At 31.6% G+C, this 26,911-nt stretch overlaps 1 protein-coding gene across 1 annotated transcript; it reads right to left on the reverse strand.

The window, feature by feature from the left end:
* On the reverse strand, nucleotides 1-26,047 carry LOC108905449 (ATP-binding cassette sub-family G member 1). The gene is made up of 12 exons (XM_018708317.2): nucleotides 25,795-26,047; nucleotides 16,497-16,614; nucleotides 8,989-9,178; nucleotides 8,418-8,563; nucleotides 5,368-5,606; nucleotides 4,803-4,895; nucleotides 4,237-4,379; nucleotides 4,010-4,178; nucleotides 3,834-3,934; nucleotides 3,096-3,251; nucleotides 2,872-3,004; nucleotides 1-1,705 (listed from the first exon to the last, which is right to left on the reverse strand). Exons 1-12 carry the CDS (start codon nucleotides 25,889-25,891, stop codon nucleotides 1,491-1,493), a joined length of 1,800 nt encoding a protein of 599 aa, XP_018563833.1. The 5' UTR covers nucleotides 25,892-26,047; the 3' UTR covers nucleotides 1-1,490.
* Between the last annotated feature and the right edge of the window lie 864 nt (nucleotides 26,048-26,911).

Genomic DNA, 26,911 nt, shown 5'->3' on the forward strand with positions numbered 1-26,911 from the left:
TTTAATGAAAAAGTAATTGTATTTCGGACAAAAGCAGAAGCATGGACATTTACTATAAAAAATAAAGTTGAGCACATTTTCCTTACATAGTACTTAAAATAGAACTACTCAATTATATGTTTTTTTCGAATACTTTGTACCTAAATTTTTCCGCCCTGGTACGGGCGTCAAGACCCGCCACTGCCTTTATATTAGTGATTTGAAAAACATAAAACAATGAGAGCTTTTGGAATAATTTCACTATTCTTCTCTCATTTATTTTATCAGATAATACAGTTGCTGATACCTTCAAAATTAATTAAAACTAATTAATATCTCAACTAACTTTTCCTAAGAATTATAAATCTACATTGGCAAGTTTTCCCTGCTGTATATTATTAATATGAAAGAAATAAAGTTATATTAGGATTGAGCATGAAAGTAAAACTACATATTGGAAAAATACTGTTTAACATTTTCTAGGTTGACAGTTTCAAACTAAAAAAACTAAATTTTTCGGATAAACTGTAAAAACTAGCTTTTTATTTTAAATAAAAGGTACATGTGCAAATGACTGTAGATAGCCACTGAATCTTAAAAAAAAAGAGAAACGAGATAGATGAACAGCATTTTCCAATATTGATTTAGTTTCATAGACTTACTTCTAAGATTAAGAACTTCTGACCTAAATTTTCCTAAATATTCCTATCCATTAGAAATGTCACAGCCAAACTATCCTTATTACCTATCCTCAAAAAATACTTACAATTGTTTCCTTATCACCAGCATTTATAGGGATTACATATTATACAAAGTAGACTAGATATCCTATAGGCAAACTAGGTGTTGACCTATGTCGCCAAAATACGTAAAAGGCAATTTGTAGCTTATTTGTGTACTTTGACAGAATCTTGAAACGATGTAAAACAAAAAATTGCTAATAATCATATAGGCATACCATTGAAAATCTTTTCTTTTGCAGGAAGATGCAACATAATATCTATTCATTTACAGGCCAACACAGATAAGTTTTCGTTTCTGAGCCAGGCGGAGCTGCGCGAGATTGAGAGAAAAAGCAATAGAAGGAATAAGACATATGTGCAGCTATTTGATCTTAGACGTACGTAAACGTATTTCTGTTAGTTATGTCGGTTCTGTAGGTACTCTGTAAGTAGATATTAATCAATTAAATTTGAATAAAAGTAAGGTAACGTATGTATGCTTGAATCTTGGCTAGTTGAGTGAAATTCATATCTTCAATTCGTTTTGTATGAATGAAGTTAACAGAAAATTGTGTCATGGTAGTTTTCGGATTTAGCAAAATATCAAAAATGCTTTAATATGTACCTTGGACTGAACACATAAAATTTTATCAATTTTATTTACTTTGTTCTCTTGATAAATAAATAATTAGACAAAAATTTACTTCTACAAAAAGATTTTCATTGGCAACCTTTTCCTTTAAAGATTAAGACTTCATAGAAATAATACTCTGTACAAATTAGATGTTGTTACGTTTTCGCCAACTTTCTTCTTAGCGTGAAAAAAGTAATATACCTCAAGCCAACAAAGACCGAAAATAAATATACGAAATCAATCCAGAAGTTCTGTTTATTCATTCCAATATCTGTGAGTAGCGTTTCTGGAGAACTATAGTGGCAATATAGCGAATATTCGGGACATTCTAAATGGCTCCTGTTATAGCCATAAATGGCTTGCATATGTCCTAAAATACAAATAATAGTTATTTATTCTATAAGTGTTTTAAGTAATATTCTTAAATGGATAGAAGGCAATTAAAACACGAATACAATACAACGTTTTATCCATAATCACATCACAATCATATTTGTGGAGTCAGAATTATTGGAATTTAATAATAAAACGACTTGATATTTCTTACTAGTATTCAGTGAAACGTGATAGGTTTTTGTTATACCTACTGGTTCCTATGGTACGTTGTCTATTATCAATTATTTAATAAACAGTTCTATCCGAATTTGGTAAAAATGCAAGAAAGTAATTGTGTTCCTGTGGCTGTTCTTGAAGAAGCTCAAGAAGCAATTTTCCATTTATCGCCAGCGAAATCCAAGGAACATTACGAAAAAAAATTTAAGAAATGGAGAATGGAGAGAAAAACGGAGAGTAATGACAATAAATGAAGAAGTCATGCTATAGTATTTTTTAAATTTGAAGAAAAAATATGCAATTTCATCTATGTGGTCGAAGTATTCGATGTTGAAGGTCTACAAAAATATAGATATTAGAAAATGTAACAAGCTTACTGCTTATTTGAAGAGCGAATCGAGAGGATACAAAGCAAAAAAGTTGCAGTATTGGAAAGAGCACATATTGAAGAATTTTTGACTGGGGCTTCCGATAAAGGATATTTAATGATTAAGGTTGGAATCAACACATTGGCGAAGGTACCCTCATTAGTTACTTCATTCCTCAATATCGCAAATCCAGAAGCATATACATTAGTAACTTTTGCAAATTGTTCACAAACTTCGGCAGATGTTATGGATTCCGAAAATGATGGCAACAATGCTACAAGGGCTTTTATCAACGGAAAGGAAGTTAAATGTGATAAAACAAAAAACGAAAAGTCTATTATTATAAATGTAAATGTTTATGTTAGTAAGTAAATAAATTAAATTTGATTTATTATAGGTTTATTATCTTTTCATTTCTACTAGTGAAATAGAGTTACTTCATTCCACCACCAGTGGATAAAGTATCAATTTACTCGGTTCATATGTGTGGATAAAATTCCGATTATAAGGCGATTGTGGATAAAAATTATTTTATTATGCCTTTGTTTTCATATACAAATTTGACAATTTTGTACAGTTACAGTATGAACAATTGTTATCGAAACTAAATATTTACCTTCCACAGCGTAGCTCAAGAAAGAAAGGTATGTCAGTAAATACATCACTTTCGACATATGCGTGAACATAATTAAAACTCCAGAACAAGTAAGCATCATCGCTAAAATGATGGCTCCCCAAAATGTTCCGTTCTGCAACAAATGAAAGGAATCGCTTATGAGGTATGAGTATGGAATAATCAGACGTCCTAAATATTTCTTAAAAGCCACATCTATTGCTTACCACTGGGTTCACAATAGTGCCCAAAAGTAGGCCTAGACTGGACGATGACAATGCCACAAGTATTTGAATACTAAGGACCATTAGATATCTACTCCATTCTACTGGTTGAGAACTTATGAAATATGAGGTAGTAGTGAAACCTAAACCAAACACAACCTGAAAAATCAACACGTAACCATTATTAAAATTGTACTTTATTCTGAGGGTGTTGTTACTGTTGTTAGATATCGCGGGTAAAATCACTTTTTACATACTACTACAGATCCTCATAAATGATTACAAGCGACGTGACCAATAATTTTGCTGGGGACAGCGAGCAGCGCGGCTCGAGGGCCGAAGGCCCGAGAGAAAGGTTAAATCTGGTCAAATAGCCGCAAATGCGTAATGAATTTCACACTTCAACTAGTCTAGAATATATTTTTAAAAGACCATTGTCAGCTGGTCATCTTCAAGCTACCATTTCTTCGTAAGGAATCAGAAATGATTCACTGAAATTTTGATGTTAACTTTGGCCGAGGAACATCCTGTAGATGTATGGGGATGTATAAAAGACCACCCTGTATAATCGATGGTTTTATATAATGCTGGTTCTCATCGTTCTTATAGTGCTGTAATAGATGCACTAAAATTTAACCTTTATCAAAACATCAAGGTCATTAAATTGAACACGGCATCCTGTGCAAGTTGTTTACGTACTATTATATGAATGAATTAAATATAAAAAATGTGATTAGTTACCTGAGTGGGTATATCAGATATCAGAAAAGCAGCAAAGTAAGTCTTCAATTTATACCAGTTGTTAAACCTTTCCTTTCTTAATATGGCCAGTTCAGAGGGAACTAAAATTTTATACACATTTTCCTTCACACCACATAAAAGTATGAAATATTATATCAGGTAAAAATTCTACATACATTTTAAAACAGCTGGCATGAGAGAAGTGTAGCAGAGGTACACTACACAGCAAAGCATGAAACCTAAATTGCTGTGTACTTTATCAGCATCTTTACCGGAATTTTGGAACGTGATCCCTAAGAATATCCCGACTAGGATGTGCAATAATAGCTTCAGTTGTGAGATGGTCTAAAAATAATATTACGAATTTGAAGATGAACTTGAATGCTGAATTGCAAACACTAACCCAGTCTCGACAAAGTTGAACTCTACATCTACTAAGAAGTATCCAAAACCTAGTCAGTTCAGAAGGCGGTTCGTAGATGTTTTCGTTATTGTTCGCTACTGGATATATGGCGTTGATTTCTTCCTTCTCTCTATTTGCATCAACTGTAAAAACGTGAGCATAGAAAAAATATCAACCTGCATTTATCTGGATAACACAATATATAGCACCATAAAAAAAAAAGTGAGTTGAGCCGTGGAACACATCAGTGTATGCTATAGTGCTTTAACTTGTTGAATCCGAATCTATGGATTGTGCAAATTGGTTAAAAAAACAGATTGGGTATGGGGTTTTGTGGTTACAAGATTATAGGGTTATGGTGCAATGCGATCATGAATTCCAATGTTTTTCCAATCACAGACTATTCAAGTCAGGTTGAAATTTCAAACTGCTTTCTAGAAGAGTGTCTTGATGTTAGGGTCAAAACACGAACTGTAACGGCTTTTCTGCTAATTCTGGCTTTAGATTCGAATTCAGGGGATCAATGTATTGTAGGATATATTGGTCTGGCCCATGACCTAACCCACCTTTCGTAACCGTCCTCCTCCATTTTTGGTCTTTTGCTGCACTTGTTAATAACTCGGTGTGGTTTCCATAATCACCATTTACCACTTCCAACACTAAAAATAAATTCATTTGATGCAAATGAGCTGTAATTATAATAAATGAACACTAAAACTATGTAGATTTTTCATATAGGTAGCTTCTTAGAAACTAAATAGACAAATTTCTTGGGGACCTAGACATAGATTATCCTACAATATAGTTAAAAAGATGAAGTTATACAAAGAGGTCCCCACCCACACTTTTGTTTTATTTTTTCGTTCATGTTTAAACCTGACTTGAACACAAGCACTTCGAATACCGTAAGATTTTTCTAAAAAAATGTTCGTTTCGTTCGCGCGCCACATTCGCTTGGTTCGGAGTCAAATGCTCAAGTCAGTACCCACCTAAACAGCACTAGGTAGCTCTAATTCAAAAACATTCGTTGTAAATAATTTATACCCATAAAATAAACGTTGCAATGTTCATGTCAAATTGATTTATGTGTATAGTATTATAATAAAAATACTTGATTGATTTCCTACTTACGATAATCAGCAGGATTGTGGTATTTGGGACAATCGAATCCCAAGGAAGCCAAATAAGGAACAGTATTCTCAGTGGAACCCTGATAAACGCAGTGTCCTTGCGCCATGACATAAACATGGTCAAACATTTCAAAGATGCTAGCACTGGGTTGGTGAATTGTGCAAATGATAGTTCGTCCATCTCGAGTCAGGTTCTTCAACATCTGAACGCACTGCGTCGTCGAGGAACTATCTAAACCGCTAAACGAAAAAAAAATATATTATGTTATTGTGTACAGGGTGATTCAGAACTTTTCCACAAAAAAATTGGATGTCGAATCGATCGAAATCGATAGAGGATTCTTACAAATACAATTTTGTAAAGAAAAAATCAAAAAGTGCAGTTCGAAAATGATTTAAAAGTACACTTCTGCACGGCACTGGAAANTATTGTGTACAGGGTGATTCAGAACTTTTCCACAAAAAAATTGGATGTCGAATCGATCGAAATCGATAGAGGATTCTTACAAATACAATTTTGTAAAGAAAAAATCAAAAAGTGCAGTTCGAAAATGATTTAAAAGTACACTTCTGCACGGCACTGGAAACTGGTCCACTGTAAAACCGGACCTCGCACAATGCCACTGGCTTGGCGGCAAAGTGTGGTAAAAACGGACAAAAACTTTCACAAGGAAAGCAATAAATAGAATTTTATAGCTCCTATTTTATATCAGCAAATTCAACTACTTTTGCCGATATTGTCATTATTAATTAATAAAATTAATTTGTAGTTTTAAATAGAAAAATAATTTGACCTAATGTTACAACAACTCTTCAAAATTTTATCCACAGACGTGTAAACACATTTGTCCGTCTTACTCAGTTATTACGAACTAACACAAATGTTGTCTTGCTATACCATAACACAAATGCTTCACCATAATACAAAATGTTGTCTTGCTTTATCTTAAATTAAACGATATCCATCAACTCCGAGTTGCTATACACGCAAGCCATTTTTGAGACTAACTACTAAAAAACTATTGTAAACACCACAGATAACAGGTAAACACTAACGCAACGACGATTGTAAAATCGGATTTCAGTATTCGGAATCGCTAAGACCACGTGGCTCTCCATCCTTATTGCGAATGACACTAGAGACTACAATTGTCCAGCTATGTAATTATTGAATGTACTACAACTTGAATAATTTTTTTCTCGAAATCTATAAGGATTTTACAATTTTTTTTGGATAAGTTGTGAATCACCCTGTATAAGCTATTAGTCTGGTATTGCCTTTATATGTTGATAATTGTATTATTACTAAATTAATTCCGTACACAATTTTTTGCACTGCATTGTACTGAAGAAGGTTCACTAAAAACTTGGGGCAAACAAGAGGTACTAGTATGGATGCGTTTCGATGCATACATACATGCAAGATACATCTGTAGTTCTTAAAACTGAAGAAAAATGTTGTATTTGAGTATTTTTATTTTTAAAACTGTGACCTTTTATTAAGTTAAAAGTTTCAAATGTTTAAATAGATTTTAGAATAGTATAGTGACGAATGACATANGTCGAATCGATCGAAATCGATAGAGGATTCTTACAAATACAATTTTGTAAAGAAAAAATCAAAAAGTGCAGTTCGAAAATGATTTAAAAGTACACTTCTGCACGGCACTGGAAACTGGTCCACTGTAAAACCGGACCTCGCACAATGCCACTGGCTTGGCGGCAAAGTGTGGTAAAAACGGACAAAAACTTTCACAAGGAAAGCAATAAATAGAATTTTATAGCTCCTATTTTATATCAGCAAATTCAACTACTTTTGCCGATATTGTCATTATTAATTAATAAAATTAATTTGTAGTTTTAAATAGAAAAATAATTTGACCTAATGTTACAACAACTCTTCAAAATTTTATCCACAGACGTGTAAACACATTTGTCCGTCTTACTCAGTTATTACGAACTAACACAAATGTTGTCTTGCTATACCATAACACAAATGCTTCACCATAATACAAAATGTTGTCTTGCTTTATCTTAAATTAAACGATATCCATCAACTCCGAGTTGCTATACACGCAAGCCATTTTTGAGACTAACTACTAAAAAACTATTGTAAACACCACAGATAACAGGTAAACACTAACGCAACGACGATTGTAAAATCGGATTTCAGTATTCGGAATCGCTAAGACCACGTGGCTCTCCATCCTTATTGCGAATGACACTAGAGACTACAATTGTCCAGCTATGTAATTATTGAATGTACTACAACTTGAATAATTTTTTTCTCGAAATCTATAAGGATTTTACAATTTTTTTTGGATAAGTTGTGAATCACCCTGTATAAGCTATTAGTCTGGTATTGCCTTTATATGTTGATAATTGTATTATTACTATATTAATTCCTTACACAATTTTTTGCACTGCATTGTACTGAAGAAGGTTCACTAAAAACTTGGGGCAAACAAGAGGTACTAGTATGGATGCGTTTCGATGCATACATACATGCAAGATAAATCTGTAGTTCTTAAAACTGAAGAAAAATGTTGTATTTGAGTATTTTTATTTTTAAAACTGTGACCTTTTATTAAGTTAAAAGTTTCAAATGTTTAAATAGATTTTAGAATAGTATAGTGACGAATGACATAACATAAAGTGGAAAAGTAGTTATGGAAAGATACACGAAAATGCTTTACGCATCACGGCAATTTATATTAACGTCAGGCCCATATAATAGTCGTTTCCAAGAAAACATCAGTTATTTGATAGAGGACAAATCGATGCAGGTCGATTGTAGAATTGATCGATAAATGGCGCTATTAAAAAAATAACTGAATAATTATCCCAATGATTTCGTTTTGAAGTGGATCACATTTAGTTGTTAACTTTTGTTGATCAGTAAAAGTTGATCATCATCAACTTTTCGTCCACTCATGTCAATAAAAATTGATGTATTGTTTCAGTTTAAAAACGAAATAAGAATGGATAGTTGAAGCTATAGTTAATAGATGTTATCTATTGTAGTTTATTACTATTTAATTATTTACTTACGTTGTAGGTTCATCTAAGAACATAATGGGAGGGTTATCGATGAGTTCCAATGCAACAGACAATCTTTTCCGCTGACCCCCAGATAAATCCTGACATTTCGTATTTTTACAGATTTTTAGACCTATATGCCGCAGTATATCGTTTATCTGCAAAAAATTCCACTGTTTTTAAAAGTAAGAAAAATAAACCCGAATGAAATATGTATATTAGCTAAAATTTATAATTTTTCTTTAAAAATTGTCTTCAATAGAATACTTTCTGCAAGAATAAAATTGATACAGTTATTTGTCATACAGACATCATTTAATAAAGGAACTAAAATTTGATGAAGGTTAAAATTTTGTTTATTAGTAGCCGCAGTAATTAGTAATATATGTCGTCATATAAGTACTATCTTTTCACTTGTTTTTGCAATTTTTGTAAACACTATTAAAATTGAAAACAGAATATCTGGAAACCTTGGCATATATTAAAAAATATACATATAAGAGACCATCAATATTAAGTGCTTTAATATATCAGAATTTATTAAATCTTAAATTGGCAAAATAAAATAGATACGAGCTCTTACCAAAAACTCCTTACGTTTTTCAGTAATGTTACTCAACTTCAGACTTGCAGCTATATTCATTATTTCTAATACTGTGAACAGATTTGGCAGGTTATCTTCTTGCAAAATATAACAGGATTCTTTTTTATACTGCAAGGAACCATTTTTATTGCTTGTATTACACTTTATGGACCCAGTGATGTTTGACGTCCTGTAACAGATACTGATTGTTTTATCTTAATTTTATATAAAACGGTTATTTGTCTATTCCTCGGTCAAAGTAAAGAACACGAGGGAAAATATTTTTATTGTCATTCCACGGGGAAAAGTTATTCATGATAAAATATTTAAAACAATTATCACAGACTGTAGAATGTGTTCGGGAAATTAAAAAATCTGAACACGACATAAAAGTAAACTGTCCATGTTTTTTAATTACTTTATTAAGGAGAGTTGTTTAGGATAACAATTTCAATTTGTGAATAAGTCGGTCTACTTCAATTGTTCTAAAATAAAAAGAGAAAAAAAATTCAGAAAGAAGATAAAGTGTCGGACTTTGCTAGGTAATTTTAAACCGAATTTTATTCGAATATCGAAGTGTGTTTTCAGTTCGTTTTTTAAGTTTTACTCGTAAATCAGCCTTTTTCGAAAAACATAAAAAAGAGTAGTAATTTATAGAAAATTGAAAGATGAATCCGAAAATATCACGATTGTTACCGTAAAGCAGTGCCGTACTATTTTATTTAGAAAAATATGCTACCGATACCCTGTATCTCCGCCATTGGAGCATCTGAATTTTCGGAAACGGCCTCAGATTTTGGACATTGGATTTTTATGTTTACATAAAAATTTAAATTATTCAAAAAAATTAAAAATCTTGTTTTACACCCTGTATCTTTTTAACGAAACGTCCTAGATAAAACTTTACATGGAAGATTCCCTTTAAAATTCATCGAAGAATACGAAGTTTCATTTTTGGTCACCGTTTGTGAATCACCCTGTATACATATAATAGAGAATATTTAGCTACTAGGAAAATAAAAATCTGGGCATTATATTTGTTTATTTACCAAAATGGCTGTAGTAACGCAGTATTCTTGAGCCTATGAGACTCGGTAGTAGTTGGTTGACCTCTAAATACGCAAATTAATGGAAACGGGTTTTTGAATTATTTTAAATATCTATTCTTTGAAAAATTGTGACAATATAAAGTAAATATGCAACAATAACAAAATGATATGTAAAATAATGTATTTAATTTTTAATAATTTGGGAAATACCTAGTGCAGTCACGAATACGAATAGGAATAGATTGAAATTCGACGCAATAAACTCATCTTAAAGATAAAATTATCTTTTAAAAGGTTGAGAATTTTTTCCTATTTTCTGTCTTTATAAGGCCTTCCGAGTGCGTGGTTGAAATTAATGACATTATTACTGAATCATCCTGTATACATACATAGAAATGGGAATTACACTGATGGCTAAGTGGTATTTTTAAAATGATTTATGAAATAGCCTAATTAAAAGTCTACTAATTGACCTTTGTATACTTTCCTGTATACTACTTAGTTTAAATTATCTTAAAAAAATAATTAAATATAATTTATAACATACATTTTTAATAACAGCAAACAAGAAAAAAATTTATTACTGAAATTAAAAAATACTAACTGTTTCTATGACGTAATTAATTTTGAAGAATGAGAAAGCAACATACCTATTGTTAAGAAAAAAATCAAAATTTGTATTGTTTCTTTTTTTAGTTATTCACCATTATTTTAACTTTGTTTTTGTGCATAGTCCAGTCTAAGTAAAATGTAATAGTACTTGTAACACGTATTAATCGCATTGAATGAGAAAAATAGTACAATCAAATACTGCAATGCGCTGAAACTTCTAGCATTATTTGCATTATTTGTTATACAGGGATGGCCAGAAGTACGGAATAAAATTCATATCTTTTGAATGAGTTAATTTTTTTTAAAAACTCCGAAACACGTTAACTTTTTTTTCAAATATCCCCAAAGAAAATAATCCAGAGGTGATAAGTCGGGGGATTTTGGCGGCCATTCAACTGTACCCCGTCTACCAATCCAGCGATTTGGAAACATTTCATTTAAGTATCTTCGAACATCAATACCAAAATGTGGGGGAGCGCCACCAAATTCTTTCATTCGGTATATCTGGATCAATTTCATGAGGGAAAATCACAGCTAGAGCAGGTATCAGGTCAAATGTTAGGAAATCCAGGTAGCGTGCGGCAGTAAGATTTTCTTTAAAAAAGAATGGGCCCAAGATTCTGTTGTTGGTGATACCTGCCCATACATTAACTTTTTGTGGATGCTGCGTATGCGATTCGCATGTCCGGTGTGGATTTTCCTGGGACCAAAAGCGATAGTTGTGCCTGTTAACCACTCCATTTAAATAAAACGTAGCTTCATCCGAAAAATGTACGTCTCGTTGAAAACCATTATTGTCGTCACACCGTCTCATCATTTCCTCACAAAATTGTAATCGCCTATCATAATCGTCTTCCAAAAGCTCTTGGACAAGACGTACCTTATAGGGGTGGTATTTCTCTTGTTTCAGAAACATTCGAATTGCAGTTCGAGAAGCATCGTGATTGCGGGCCAATGAAACAGTTGAAGTATGAGGATTTTTAACAAGTTCTAATGCAATGTCTAATTTCTTTTTTTCATTCAAAGCACGCGCCCGTCCAGTTTTTGGCAAAGTCTGTACTGTACCGTGTTCCTCAAATTTGTGAAATATTTTACTAACTGTCCCTTGCGAGATTTGGTTTTCGGGATATTTCGCATTAAATAAATCGCGCATTTCAGCCTTACTTCTTATTTTGTCTCCACAACCAAGCAATATCAAGATTTCGATGCGTTGCCTTTCCGACAATACCATTGCAATTCAGTAAATAACTTGACTTTGACACAATAGTAACGTTTCGAACTCCAATTTACAACTAAAGCGAGAAATTAACCAGAAAGCCTGGTAAGTGCTAAAAAAACGCAACATAAAAAATATATGTTTTTTGCGTTAGCAGCGATAGGTATAGTTTCAAATTCATTATTTTATTCTGTGCAAATTCATGGAGGATAATACTGAAGATAATTAAATTTTATTAAAAACATTGCTATTGAAAAAATAAAACTTGTTTATTTGGTATGTCTGGATTCGGTATTCTATAAGCTTTTCAACGAGCCCCCTCATGCCTTATGTTTCCATTTGAAAAAAAAAGTAGGGGTAGCTGGGGTTAGGGGGTTGAAGAAAAATTAATTATTATATAATCGAAACATGGGAAAATATCAAAATCAGTTAACGTGTTTCGGCGTTTTAAAAAAAATTAACTCATTCAAAAGATATGAAATTTATTCCGTACTTCTGGCCATCCCTGTATAAAACCCTTGAATTGTTTTCGTGCGTATAAATAATAAGCATCACATGAGTACTCATTAAGTAAATTAAAGGATATTTACTGTATAGTTACTAATTACACCACAATTTGTTTACTATGTAATTTGCAACATCATCTGTCACTGATTTGATGATTATGTTTATTGTTTACGATTTTGAAACTTCCACAACAAGATACATGATTGGAAGATTAAGTTTCTTACATATAGGAAACATGAATTTAATTTATAGGGACAAGAATTTTTGGAAACAAAGAAAACTGTTCTTAATGAAAATATTTAATTCATCTCTTTCTCTCTTTTTTTTCTCCATCGATTTTGCACTCAAATATAGGTACTCCTTAAATAAATTATTCACGTAAACTCGTATTTGGTGCCCTTGTACCTAAATCAGAGCAAATGTCCTCGTGAGTTCAAATGTATATTAATTTCGAGTAATTTGAATGGCGCCGTAAAGATGGCACCACTTACATATTGGTTCTGTAATCTCGACCACAGTAGATAGGGGCCCCATTAGATGCTTCAGAAAACCGTGATCGCCAGGGGAACAGGCCTTAGCCGGCGGCGGCAGGTCTCAGCTGGCGGGTCTCAGCAAAAACAGAAGATTGTTCATTAACCATTACTTTATGGTTTATGTCTGTTAGGGTTACTTTCATCAATCTCTATAAAGTTTTCATTCATTTATACTTTTAATATATTTATCTCCCTTCCAATCATGTAGACTTGTTTGAAATCAATAAAAATTATGAAAATATTTAGCTTGTATTTGTTTTTAAATTAGCAGTTGTATTTTGTCTAAGAAAATTGGTCGAGGTAAAAAGATTGTCGAAAACCACACGAAACAAAATACCGCCATGTAAATCGAAATGAGGACATTTGACAGTCGAATTTGTCTTGAACGTCAGGCTCGAGAATGTGTTACTAGATTTTTTTTATATCTTTAGTAGTTTCTAAGATAATCTAAGATTCCATTGAATTTTACTCACTCTGTATATTTTATATTTACATTTCATGATTTTTCTAGACAAAAGGAAAGGCAGTATATGTCTAATGTTTGTCCCTGTGATAATAATTTACAATTTTAAAGAGCGACATTTTCTCGGACAAAACATAAATGACTTACAATTTTACCGCTTCCCGGAATGCCGCTTCAACAATATATTATTTTACATTTATACTCTAGAGTTAACCTTGATTTAGTTGTTGTCAGAGGCAACATATATTTTTTGAGTAATTGGTGACCTAAGATTAGCGGATGTTGAAAATATTATTTTGATTTACATAAACAAACAATAGTTTATTTGTTCATATATGACAAGTTGATGGGAAATGAAATATAAAGACCTGGAACAAGTGAAAACTAATTGTGATGGGGTATTTTAGAGTCCATTTTAATTTAGTATAGACATTTACTTTCCATTCCTATTATACTCTGTTTGGAAATGAAAGAGAGTAATAAAACCCCGAGATAAGAACCGGCTATGGGCGTGCTAATATTTCGTTTCAGGTAATTATCGGGTAACACTAATGCTAACAGGTAATGGGTGTACATTAGTATATTTTACTGGATACATCATAGGGCAGGAGCCAGTGTATTGTGACAGATCAATCCAGTCTTAGAGCTGAATATACGAAGACGTGCTAGTGCAGTAGAGTAAAATTCGACTTGTGTTTAGTGACTATTGTGCCAGTGGATATAATATTGTTTGGGTAAAATGTCGAGCTTATCAGATTACGTACCTGCTAAACGCGTGAAAAGATGTGCGCTGTCTCAGAATGAGAAGATTATTATATTAAATGTATTTAATGCATTGAAACACCAAAATCCTACCAACAGTGTTGACGACATCGTGGAAAAGTGTTCCAAAATGACAGGGATTGGAAAATCGACTATCTACAGACTTTTAAAGGAAACAAAAAATGAACAAGATACTGTAAATCCCCCAAAATCATCTACAGGGAGGTCAAAAGTCGTTATAGATGATTTCTTCAAAAATGTCATTCGCAGAAAAGTACACTCATTTTATTTTAAAAAAGAAATACCAACGCTAAACAAAATTTTAAGTGAACTTTCAGAGGACAACGATTTGCCAAAAATCAGTAGAAGCAAATTATGGGCCGTCTTACGAGAGTTGAATTTTTGCTGGGAAAAGCAGAACAGGAAGTCAGTTCTTATCGATAAAGATGAAATTATTTGTTGGCGAAGATCCTACTTAAGATCAATTAGAAAATTCCGTGACGAAGGGAGGAATATTTATTATCTAGACGAAACTTGGGTCAACGAGGGATATACTGTAACAAAAGTATGGCAAGATAAAAATGTAAAAAGTTTTCGACAAGCATTTTTGGATGGACTTTCAACAGGGTTCAAGGCACCTTCAGGTAAAGGGCGAAGATTAATAGTGACACATATAGGTAGTGCCAGTGGTTTTGTAGATGGCGGTTTACTTTTATTTGAATCTAAAAATACAGGTGACTATCACGAAGACATGAACGCAGATGTTTTCGAAGAGTATTTTACACAGATGTTGGATCTTATTCCTCCGGGGTCTGTAATTGTCATGGATAATGCCAGTTACCATTCACGGCAGACCGAGCGGACGCCTACGACTGCTTGGAGGAAAGCCGATATAATTCAATGGTTATCCGGAAAAAACATTTCTTTTGAAACAAATATGGTGAAAAAGGAACTTTTGACACTTGTCAATCTTAATAAAGATCAGAAAAAATATGTTATCGATGAAATGGCAACAAATCGCCAAATAACGGTACTACGGTTACCACCTTATCACTGTGAACTTAACCCAATCGAATTAGTCTGGGCGCAGGTAAAAGGAGATGTAGCGCGAAATAATACGACGTTTAAATTAAGTGACGTGAAAATTTTGTTAAAAAATTCCTTGGAACGAGTAACTGCAGATAACTGGCAAAGATGTATACATCATGTACAAAAAGAAGAGGAGAAAATGTGGGAACTCGATAATTTAATTGACGTTACTGTGGAACCTATCGTTATCAATCTAGGAGACGAAGATAATTCATCAGAATATTCAGAGGATGAATTTTAATATACCTACTTTTTTATTTTCTTTATTGTACATTTATACAACACTACATTTACTCACCATAATTTGAATTTTCAAAATACATATATTTTTGTGTGGAATAAAAGTCTATTCATTAAATTTAAATAAATATTTTGATAATAATATTGAATAATTTTATTTGAATTACTAAAAACCCTCTTAACCCGGTTATGATGCTTAAAGTAGCCTCATGTTTTGAAATGCTGTTTTTATATTGTTTACTTATAAGAGAAATGGACCGAGAAATTGAAGCGGCATAGATAAAGACGGATTGACGGGGATTAAATTTTAGCTACCTGCTACAATATAGTACAGTCCGATCGCACAAAGTTTTGTTAAAAGTAGACCTCATCTATACGGAAAATACATAATATAAAAATATTGAATATAAGCACCAGTACTACATTTACGATTTGCATACATAATGAGCTTTTATTACTCTCTTTCATTTCTAAACAGACTATAGTTTCGGCTATTATACCATCATCAGGGAAAAAGAAAAATGGCAATCATTGGAAAATAATTGGCTTCATAAATCGTCCGTTATAAATGACATTACAGTTTTTGGAAAAAAAATGAGAATATCAGTAGTTTTTCTTTCAAGTCATCGTGACAAATTGGAAGAGAAGGTCGGAAAGCAAAAAACAATTGCAGTGGAGGTTAAACAGCCAATTATTATGTACGTCTAACAAATTTTTAATTCACGAAATTGTCACAATTTGCTGTATTTATTTAACCCTTTTATAACTTGTAACGGTATTGTACAGTTCGTAATAGACTTTGTACATTACAAACTGAAACAATTCAGAAGTCTGAAAAGATTGGCAAATAAATTAGAACTTAGTTCTATCGCCACCATTTCTTGGCCAATGTATTTCTTTTTCTTTCCTTCTTGTAAGCATTTATTGATTTCGAATGAATTTTTAAATGAAATATACATATGTAGCCTGATCAAACATCTACAGGCAGAATATTCATTTTATTTTACAGTATGTGGGTAGGTAAAAAAAAGACTTACTGTAGGCCTGTCAAAATATTCAATAAAGTAGTCTTCCCTGCTCCTGAAGGACCCATTATGGCAGTCATTTCTCCAGATACAAACTTCCCTGATACTCCTTTTATGATTGGCTTCTTTTCTGAAACAAAATAATAACGAGTTATTACAATTGTCTTCGTTAAGCTAATGTAGAGACCCAATTAAGAATTATCAATAAAATATTAAAGTGCGGAGTAACTTCATAGTTTCAGAGTTATTTGGAAACGCCATCTAGCAGCTAAAAAAGCTAATTAAAAATGTGTTTAAAACTGAGGGGTATAGATGCAAAACTCACATTATCCACTTTTTAAAATTTTTCAGGGAGAAGGAATAACTGATTTCTCACTTTTTAAGTGACTTAAGGATCTGAATTCTTTTTTGGTATTATTAGATTTTGGATAAAAGTTATATGCTAATCCTAGTAAAAAAAATTAACTTAAGAGAGAACTTTAACAGGCTTGTAAATTTGAGGAAGTTGTAGTTTCCAGATATTTTTTTACATGTCCAGTAAATAACTTACTGTTGTAAACTTATTAAGTCGGGACATCCTATATGTTAAATTCAATACCTTTATTTCAAATAATTGAATGAATGTTACACTTAATTTGAATTTCATATCTGTAAAGTCATCCTTTGTTCCTTTGTTTATTCGCATGTTTTTAATGAATAATAAAGTGACAAAAACAATTTGAATACATTTCCAGTCAACTTTTTGGTTTAATTAAAAACAAAACTCAAACGTTTCATCGATTAATGAACTAATTTTTAATCATATTAGTTTTTCTCAGAATTTCTACGTCACTAAGTTTCATGAAAATTCAGTCGACGAACCATTTTTTTGAGTTATTATTTTTTTATTTTCCAAAGCTTCCAAAAAAGTCCAAGGTGTAAGAATTTTGTCACAGCTTGACATTTTGTAAGTTATCTACAAAGATATTAAAAAATAATGTAGCTATTTTTTTTTAAATTTAACACCCTATATCTCGGAAACAAGGTGTTGTAGACGCCCTGGTTCATTGAGAACAATCCAAGGAGCATGCCTACGAAGTCATGGACTTAAAAATACCCTGATGACCTTGCAAAACATTAGAGAGTAAATTTGATTTCAAAAGCTAAATCAGACTGAATATGGCCCACGAAATAACGCAGTAGCCTTGCTGCTACTTATTTGTTTTATCGTCATGTTAAAATATATGTGTAATTCATAAATTTCCATAATGGAATTATCATTCACACTGTAATATACAAATGAATTTGATAGCGACAACTCTCGACCTTGTACCATCAAACAAACGCGATTCTTGAAAAACTTTTAGATTTTCAGATTTTTTAATTTATTATAAATATTATCGTTTTCCGGCAGATTTTCAGATACATCATAAACTTCATTGAATCTCTATTATTTTTCTCATCGTAAAGAATATAAACCAGTACAGTAATAAAAATGATTGGCGTATATTCCTACGGATCTCAGTAACTTCACACAAACACTTAAAAAAAGTAGGAATGCTTCCTATTCTATGATCTGGGCGACCAATTCTGATCACTAAAACTGGAAATTACACGACCAGGTAATGACTCATGCAGTAATTGAATTGTCTCGGAATGCATGGTATGTGGCACCGTCTTGTTGAAATCAAATGTGGTCTATATCCATATCTTTGAATTTAGGCGCACAAAAACTGGATTATCATATCGCGATAGCGAGCACCATTAACTGTTACAGTCTGACCAGCCGCATTTTCCAAGAAGAATGGTCCGATAATGCCTCCAGCCCAAAATCTGGATCAAATAGTTGTGGATGCATTTGTTTCTCAACAGTTTTGGATTTTCTGAACCCCATACGCGACAATTTTGTTGATTAACGAAGCCATCACGATTTGAACGCGTGGGAAACAATTTTGGGAATCCATGTCATTGGACCATTCTTTTTTGACACACTGAGAAGATTTGTTAGGCGACATTCCTTTAGTTACACTTAGAAGAATGTGGATGCAACATGATGGTGCTTCACTTTTTACACGCAGATGGATTGGGCGCGGAGGATCAGTGAGTCCAGATATGACAAGTTGCGACTTCTTTTTATGGGAATTAAAAAAATCAAAGTTTACGTTACACCATCAACTACCACGGAAGATATGTGGCAGCGCATTACAGTAGCATTTCAAGAAATTACGCCTGACATGTTGACCAGTTTTTTAAAAACCGAATTGGTTTGTGTATTAATCAAAATGGAGGACACTTCGAGCAATTGATGTAAATCAGCGGTCTAAGTATTCTTCTCCTTGTTGTGTTCCGAGTTTCAGTTTGTATCATTTNCTGCTACTTATATGTTTTATCGTCATGTTAAAATATATGTGTAATTCATAAATTTCCATAATGGAATTATCATTCACACTGTAATATACAAATGAATTTGATAGCGACAACTCTCGACCTTGTACCATCAAACAAACGTGATTCTTGAAAAACTTTTAGATTTCCAGATTTTTTAATTTAATATAAATATTATCGTTTCCGGCAGATTTTCAGATACATCATAAACTTCATTGAATCTCTATTATTTTTCTCATCGTAAAGAATATAAACCAGTTGACCAGACATGTTGACCAGTTTTTTAAAAACCGAATTGGTTTGTGTATTCATCAAAATGGAGGACACTTCGAGCAATTGATGTAAATCAGCGGTCTAAGTATTCTTCTCCTTGTTGTGTTCTGAGTTTCAGTTAAACATGCCAGTAAATATTGACACTGTCAGTCCCAGGCCTGATAAAATGTGAGAGAAAAGAGGTTTTGAAAGGCCTTCTTGACGCTGTTACATAACTACTTTTTCGGACTTTAGAAAAGAACCTGATTTTTCTGGAAAACTGTTAAAGATAAGTATGGACAACCTTATATCAGTCGAAAGGGCATTCAATTTTGCATTTACCAGTGACAATTAATATGGGTTATTCCATTTGAAAAAAAAAAAAGTTTTTCAACTCGTAAGATTAATAAATTATTAAGATGTCTTTTAAGGTTTAGTTTATAGTGACGTAAAAAATATTTGGAGTTTCAGCACAACCTTCCGCTTGTAAAAATTCTGTGTACGCCACTGTCAGCAAACATATTATTTTCCAAACGTATTATCAGATATCAATAAAATATTTTTATCAATATATATACAATACATTCAGGTACCTCTTTTTTTATAGATTACGTATCTATTTTTAGATAATCCAAATGAACTTGAATTACAAATGCACTATATTTCAAATTCGAACACATTTACCCATTGAAATTAAATTGGGTATTTTAAATAGTGCATTTTTAGTAATTTTTTCGTAACTGACAATGCACTACAAGATAGTGAAAAAACTAACATTACCGGCATATTTACCATCATCAGTCTCTGGAATTACGTCTTTTTTCGAAATACCCTATATATTTTTCTGTACCTTCTCAATTATAAAAAATATATATTCATGAAAAACTTCGAAAACTGTAGTAGTTTGTTTTAAAAACCTATATTTTAAATAAATTTTCCAAACTTTGAACACGATTGTTTTGTATTTGTAACAAAATATATAATTAATTTCATTAAACTAATTAAAACAAAAAAGCTTATGAAATAGTTAAATGACAAATTTACATAATTATCCACTTATATATTTTTTGTGCGTGACATATAGTTTTGAAGGATTGGTACATTATATTTTGTACGTAAAAACCATCATTTTATCGATTCACATATATCTACAATTCATAAATTTCGCATAAAAGTTATTTATGGTAATGTGATTGTTATTATTTAATTAACAGTCTTTTTGAAAGGTATCCGTGTTTGACTAAAAATACGAAATTAATATAGACACATGATAAAAACATTTTAAAATTACCCCATTTTAAGTTCAAAGTGATATATGAACGTTTTGCTGATGAATTTATAGGTAGTTCAAATACTGATTATTTATTTACTTTACCTCTTTTGATAAATTATATGTTTGTAGGCATTTTTTTGTAATTCAACTGTCTTATAATCAAAATATATTTCAAGATGATTTGGTTGCACTGTATTTATTTAATCAGGTTGAAAAAAAACATAGGAGTAGGGCAACACTAGGAATAGTGCAGAAAACAAAATTACAATTTAAATTGCATGCAAACACAAGCATAACAAAACCACAGAATATTGTTTACGCTTGGGATATATGTAAAAATTCCCGATAATGAATTTCTATAATTTATTAGGATTAGAGGAACAAAGAAAAACAAGGTTAAAGCGACAGTCACAAGTTTTGTTAAAAAAATCTATTCCTTTGCTTTACCTATAGGCTACTTTTGGATTCAACTTTTAACAAACCAAAGATATACCCATTGGCAAATTGTTGATCTTGAAATTTTACGACTTACTGACCCTGAATCTGGTGTTAACTTTTCTCAGGTTGAATCTCAATAAACGTTGTTAATAAGTTATATAACAAACAATAGCAGTGTTTGTATATAAACACGATTGCTACATAAAAAAACCCGCTATTTTAATTGAAATCGTTTCATTAATATTTTCTTCGAAGTTCATGTAGATTTCCAGTTTTTAAGTGGTTATTGGATAATTTGCTACGCTGTAAATTAAAACATTTAAAAATAATAATTTCAGTAGTCCAAAATAGGTTTGTTGAAACATTCCTTAAATGTTTCCTGTGAGGTCAGGAGATATTGTTTAAGAAATACAAAATATTTCCCTTCATTATTTTTAAATTAATTTCGTTAAAAAAATTCCGATACGGAGATTTTAAATTGTATTGGACTCTTTGCTAGGACAGTTTAAAAAAAAATTTAAAAGTTACCATCCCTAGAAAACAAATCAACAACACTTTATAGTTATAAATCTTTTACGTAATAAAAATTAATGCTTGTTTTTAAATAAATTCCGCTTCCTTTAATTGTCCTCCAACTCAAATTGTTTACCATCATCGGGTTATCTGCAGTGTCAAATGTATTTTAGAAAAAAGTAGAGTAGTTCAATGAAACCCCTTACGCATACCCGTTTAAAAATTAGCTAAGAATGGGAATGTGCCTCAATTATATTAATAAAAAAGGTATTTAATATTACATACTAAAGGTAAAAATGTGATAGTAAGTGGATTATTCCAAGTTGTCATTTTTTAAATAATAAATATATTATACAGTGTCTCAATCAAAAATATCCCCGATACTTTCTGGACGGTATCGTTTGTATTTGATTATTTGATTATTACATACTGTTGGTGAATAAAGGCAATTTTATATACAGGGTCGGAAAGTCCCCATGGTTCATCGGCCGTTACGTGAGAGCGATAAAGTAAGTCATAGAAATCCGTGCGATAGAGAAAGATGGTTATAATGAAGGCGTCTAATAGTCACCGCCCAATTCGCCCTTCCACAAATAAGAAGTGGATCTTATTTCTTCTAATTTTAAATCAATAATTTTTATGTTTCTACATAAAAATGTTTTTAAAATACAGGGTGTTCTACAAGCTGTATGACAAATTTGTACAGATGGTAGCTAGATTAATTTCAAACATTTTTTCTTATATGAACATAGGTACGATTCGCTTTTGTTTAGAAGTTACAAGCATTTTAAAAAATATAATTCCATCTTTCAATCAAAGTAACCTGATAAATTAAAATGATGCGATGGTTGCTATAACAATAGATTATTATTTGTGTTTAAATTTTAAACATTAATTAAGCTTAATTAATCAAATTAACAAATCTTAATACTATAAAAATTGTCCGATACGTTCATCATTGGTTCGAATGCAAGCCTCCCATCAGCCAACTAAAGATGAGATTTCATTTGGTTAGCTGCATCCTAAATTTTTTCAAGTAACTGCTGAAGGGTGGTAATTTCAGCATGGTAGAGGAGCTGCTTCATGTGTCTCCATAAATAAAAGTCTAAAGGATTTAGGTCTAGGGAACGCGCTGGCCATGCTAGTGGACCTTGTTGACCTATCCATTTGTTTAGGAAATTATCATTTAACCAATCAGTTGTCTCCCTCTATGTGGTGGTGGTGGTGCATCATCGTGCTGATACCACATATTTTGAACAATATTAAGCCTTACGTCATAAATAAAACCAAAAGGTTGTACTCTATAACCGTCTAGTCTTCAAAAAATCGCTGAAGATTTTCAGAAAAAAGGCGAATTTTGAAAAGTGACGAGATCTTGACATGCGGCATATGGTTTCCCGTATATTTTTGTCTCCTGAACACGAATCCACAGTCTGTTTTGCTCCATCACCCTTCAGTTTTCCGTAAGTCGCTGAATACCTTCAGAAAATCGCTAAAAATCTTCAGTAAAAGTAAAATAATTTACCTCCTGGATCCGAATTCGTTGTCAGAATTACTCCATAACCCTCTAGTCTTCAAAAAATCGTTGAAGATCTTCAGAAAAAGAGCGAAATTTAAGAAGTACCGAGATCTTGACGTACGGCATATGTTTTCGGACATATCTTTATCTTCTGTAATGAGATCTTCAGGTATGACTCATGGTTTTCGATGACCATGAGTCAAAGTCAAAGTTTGTCATAGAGGTTGTAGAATACCCTGTATAAACATTTACTGTTATTTATTAAATTTACTAATTCCATAATCATTTGAATATATTAAAATAATTTCACTTTTATATCTTACATGGAATTCTTAATTTTTAGATAACGGAATCTAATCCAGTCTTCAACAACAATTTAATAAATTTTCCAAAAAGACAGGATTAGAGGCATGCTTGGGTACCAAGGCTGTTCATCACTAATTAATATGCTTTTAAAATATTAGTAGTGATAAAACAAATTAATAGTTCTAATTTATGTGAATAACCTTTTCTGAGTCACAATTATATCTCTATTTACAATACGAATAAACTTTTAGACGATATATTAAATTTCTAGACGTACCGACAGTCAAAACAATATATTTTCTCTCTTTTTTAAACGATAGAATTATACCTTAACAACTATTCTAATGGATATGTCTAACAAATCTATTATATTTTCGGTATTAACATAAAATTCTTGTTTTGCCAAGAGTCTTTCTTGTATTATTTATTGTACATGAAATTAACTGTATAATTGAAGACTGATGCAAAAACTGGTCAACTTATGTACAAACAATTAGTAACGGTAAAAATGTCAGTCATTCGAGTTAAGTACGCCAATGGTATAAATTTAGTATTTCTTGCATTATTGGATTGGGAGAAGAGGCAGCATTGAGTGACCTCCACGATCACCGGATTTATCGCCCTTTGATTTCTTTTTGTGGGGATACCTACCTAAAAAGTAAAATCTATAAAACACAGCCAGTGTCGCTGGAAGATTTGCGTCAAAGAATCGTCGACGAATGCCGTTGAATCACTCCGGAAATGCTTCGAAATGTGCGCGAACGTTTCGAATAAAATCTTTATTCTTGTATGGAAGCGGGCGGTCATCAGTTTGAACATTTAATCAACTAAGTTAAGTAGTAAGTAAGCAACTAAACATAATTTAAATTTTAAAATGTAATTTTTTTCCAAAGTATCGGGCGGAATTATAAAATTTAAAGTCTGTTGTAAAGAGAATTGTAAGAGCTTTCAAAAGAAATATTACTCAACCCTCAATGCCATTTAAATATTTTGGGGGTGAAAGTGGCGGAGTCAAATATACCAGCAAAGACCCTTTAATCTAAAATTGACGGGTCTGAGCGTTTTTCTACAATCTTGACGCAGTTCCTGAAAATGGCTCTGTTTCGTTTTCATTTGGACACCCTGTATTTATCTTGCGCACGAATTTGGACATTCCATTGTCATAAGCGCTTATTTTTGTCTTTTAAATTTCAACTAAAAAAAAATATAAACTTTATTCCATCCTTTTGGCACACAGTGTATACACTAAAAATTACTAATAGACGAGTACCGAAAATGAAATTCAAACAAAAAAAACTTTTTTTTATTTCAGTTAATGATAACCGATATGAACTATATTACGTAATGGCCATAGATAGCAATTGCAGTTTTCCTTATCAGTATGTAAATAAAACTAATTAGCTTGTAAGTAAATTTCGCAAATTTTAATTTATTCACTTTTCTATATAATTCTAATTTCGTTTCTAGTAAATGATTCCGTCGACAGAATAAAAGCGCATTAATTTTTTTTTCACTGAATTTCATAGCTAAATATGCTATGCTAATATTTATTATTGCATTAAGTAATTTGGTTAGCATTACAAGTAGAATCAATTTATCATTCCAATTTAAAATTTGTTTAAATACGACAAAAATGAATAAAATTGCATGAAGCTTATTTGTAAACAATTTTGAGTTTGAATATATCAGTCGCTGATTATTATTTGCATCACTGTTAATAATATTTGATCTATTTCTCCGAGAAAAACAGTGTTTTTTTGTTAGTATTAAAGAACTTTTATACTATAATTTTTTGTAAACAAGCAAATGTTGGGAAGGAATAAAATATACATTATTTGGTGATACGATAACAAAAATGTGAGACATACGAGTGGTACGAGAAAGTATGCTTTAAAAAGGTTATTATTATTTAAGAACTTCTGAATTTCTGATGATTTGCGTGAATATATTTATTTTTTATTTACATTGTGTAGCACGTAGAAATATACAAACTTTAATGTGACTGTCCTCAGATGAAAATATACAAAAAGTTACTTATAGCTGTTTTACATTGACAATTTATTGATGAATAAATTGACGAAGTTCTTCATGAATTAATTGATCAATAAATTGTCAATGTAAAACAGCTATTACTTAGATACTTAAAATTTTTTGAAAACGATCAAACAATTTCGTTTTTTTAAATTTTCACCTGTGAATATAATATTTAATAAAAAAATTCTTAGATTTTGGAGTAAATTTAACAAAATTAAGGGAATTTTCTATTTGTTTTACAATACAAACTAGTTTTCTCATCGAATTTTAATTAATAGATTAACATAGAAAATTCTTATAAATTAAAAAAAAAAAATAGCAAAATTGTTTAAAGTTTCGAAATGTCAACCAGTAGATTGCAAGCGTAACCGTGCTCTTTTCCTTAGATAAACTAAATTTTACTTATACTTATGGGAATCCAAGAGATATTTAAAAATATACTTCATTCAAAAACGTTACATAGTAGACAAAACTTTAAAAAATTTAAAAAAAAATAATCTAAACTACTTGATAGGTAGAATAGAATAGAATATTATGACTACTTCAATAATTGTTCCTATTCGTTTTAACTCCTCGAAATAGATGTAACTAAAAAATTTGAAAGAGCTTACCTTTTTTATGGTTTACCGTGTAGGTAATATCCTCAAACCATATATCAATGTATCTGTTGTTCAGGAAGAGGCTGAAATTATTTGACTCCGGTTCCATAACTAAATTGAACACAAACAATAATTTTACTTAATAACTTAACACAAAAAGGGAAGAATCGGTTGTCAGGACGTTACCACCGAGCTGGTTTGGAGCGATAATAGCACTGCCGCTCGGTGAGCGTCGAGGCAACAATTTTGAAGTCCGCCAATTGGAGATGCCTCGTGGTTCAATTTATATTAGAAGTGGATTTGCCAGGCTATGTTAAGTGGGCTTATTAAACGTGATGTGCTTATCTATGTATCGTAAGCCACGCGCATAGTTTGCTTATCTTTACATTTACATCTTGTAGTTTCGAATCGATCTGTTCAAATTTTTGGGAGGATACAATAAATTGTAAGACATTGTCGGATTTTTTGTTTCTTTCCGAAGCAAAAAATTGGAAAAACAAAAAATTGGAAGATACCTACTCAAAACAAAGACAGCCTTCCAGATATATTTTGCTCCAATAAGGAGTATCTTTTAATTCAATTCAATTCAATTCAATTCACTCGTACCATTGTGAATAGGCGAAGCCCGTTGCTTTTTTACTAAGTGGGCAAGAAAGAAAAAAAACGCCGCAGGGGAAAATATTTAAATTTTCAAGGTCAAACGACTAAATGCATCTGGAAATTTTTAGTTACATTTACAATATTATAGTACTGATGTTGACGAGTAGGATTTTCATTCAAATTTTATAAAATTAATACGCAACTATTTGGATATTTTATTAATCCGCTCTGAAATAACAAATAGGAATAAATTTCCACGTCATTATTTATTATGGAGATCTTCGCCAATACCGTAATCGTAAATTAAAAAATTATCAGAAATATCAGAACTTTATAAATTGTATTTACAATAAAATTAAGTAAGAGCAAAAAAAACAATGTGATATATTTACCTGATCATTATTAACAAAATGTTTCCTACTTGGTTTAAGAATATTAAAAAATATGAACAAATATAAAAACAATTTTTCATAAGGTAGCCAGCCCACTTATCTATTTACGTATAAAATAACGCCGCCGGCTTTTCGTT

Source organism: Anoplophora glabripennis, unplaced genomic scaffold, assembly GCF_000390285.2.
Source record: "Anoplophora glabripennis isolate ALB-LARVAE unplaced genomic scaffold, Agla_2.0 scaffold42, whole genome shotgun sequence".
Classification (NCBI taxonomy): Eukaryota; Metazoa; Arthropoda; class Insecta; order Coleoptera; family Cerambycidae; genus Anoplophora; species Anoplophora glabripennis.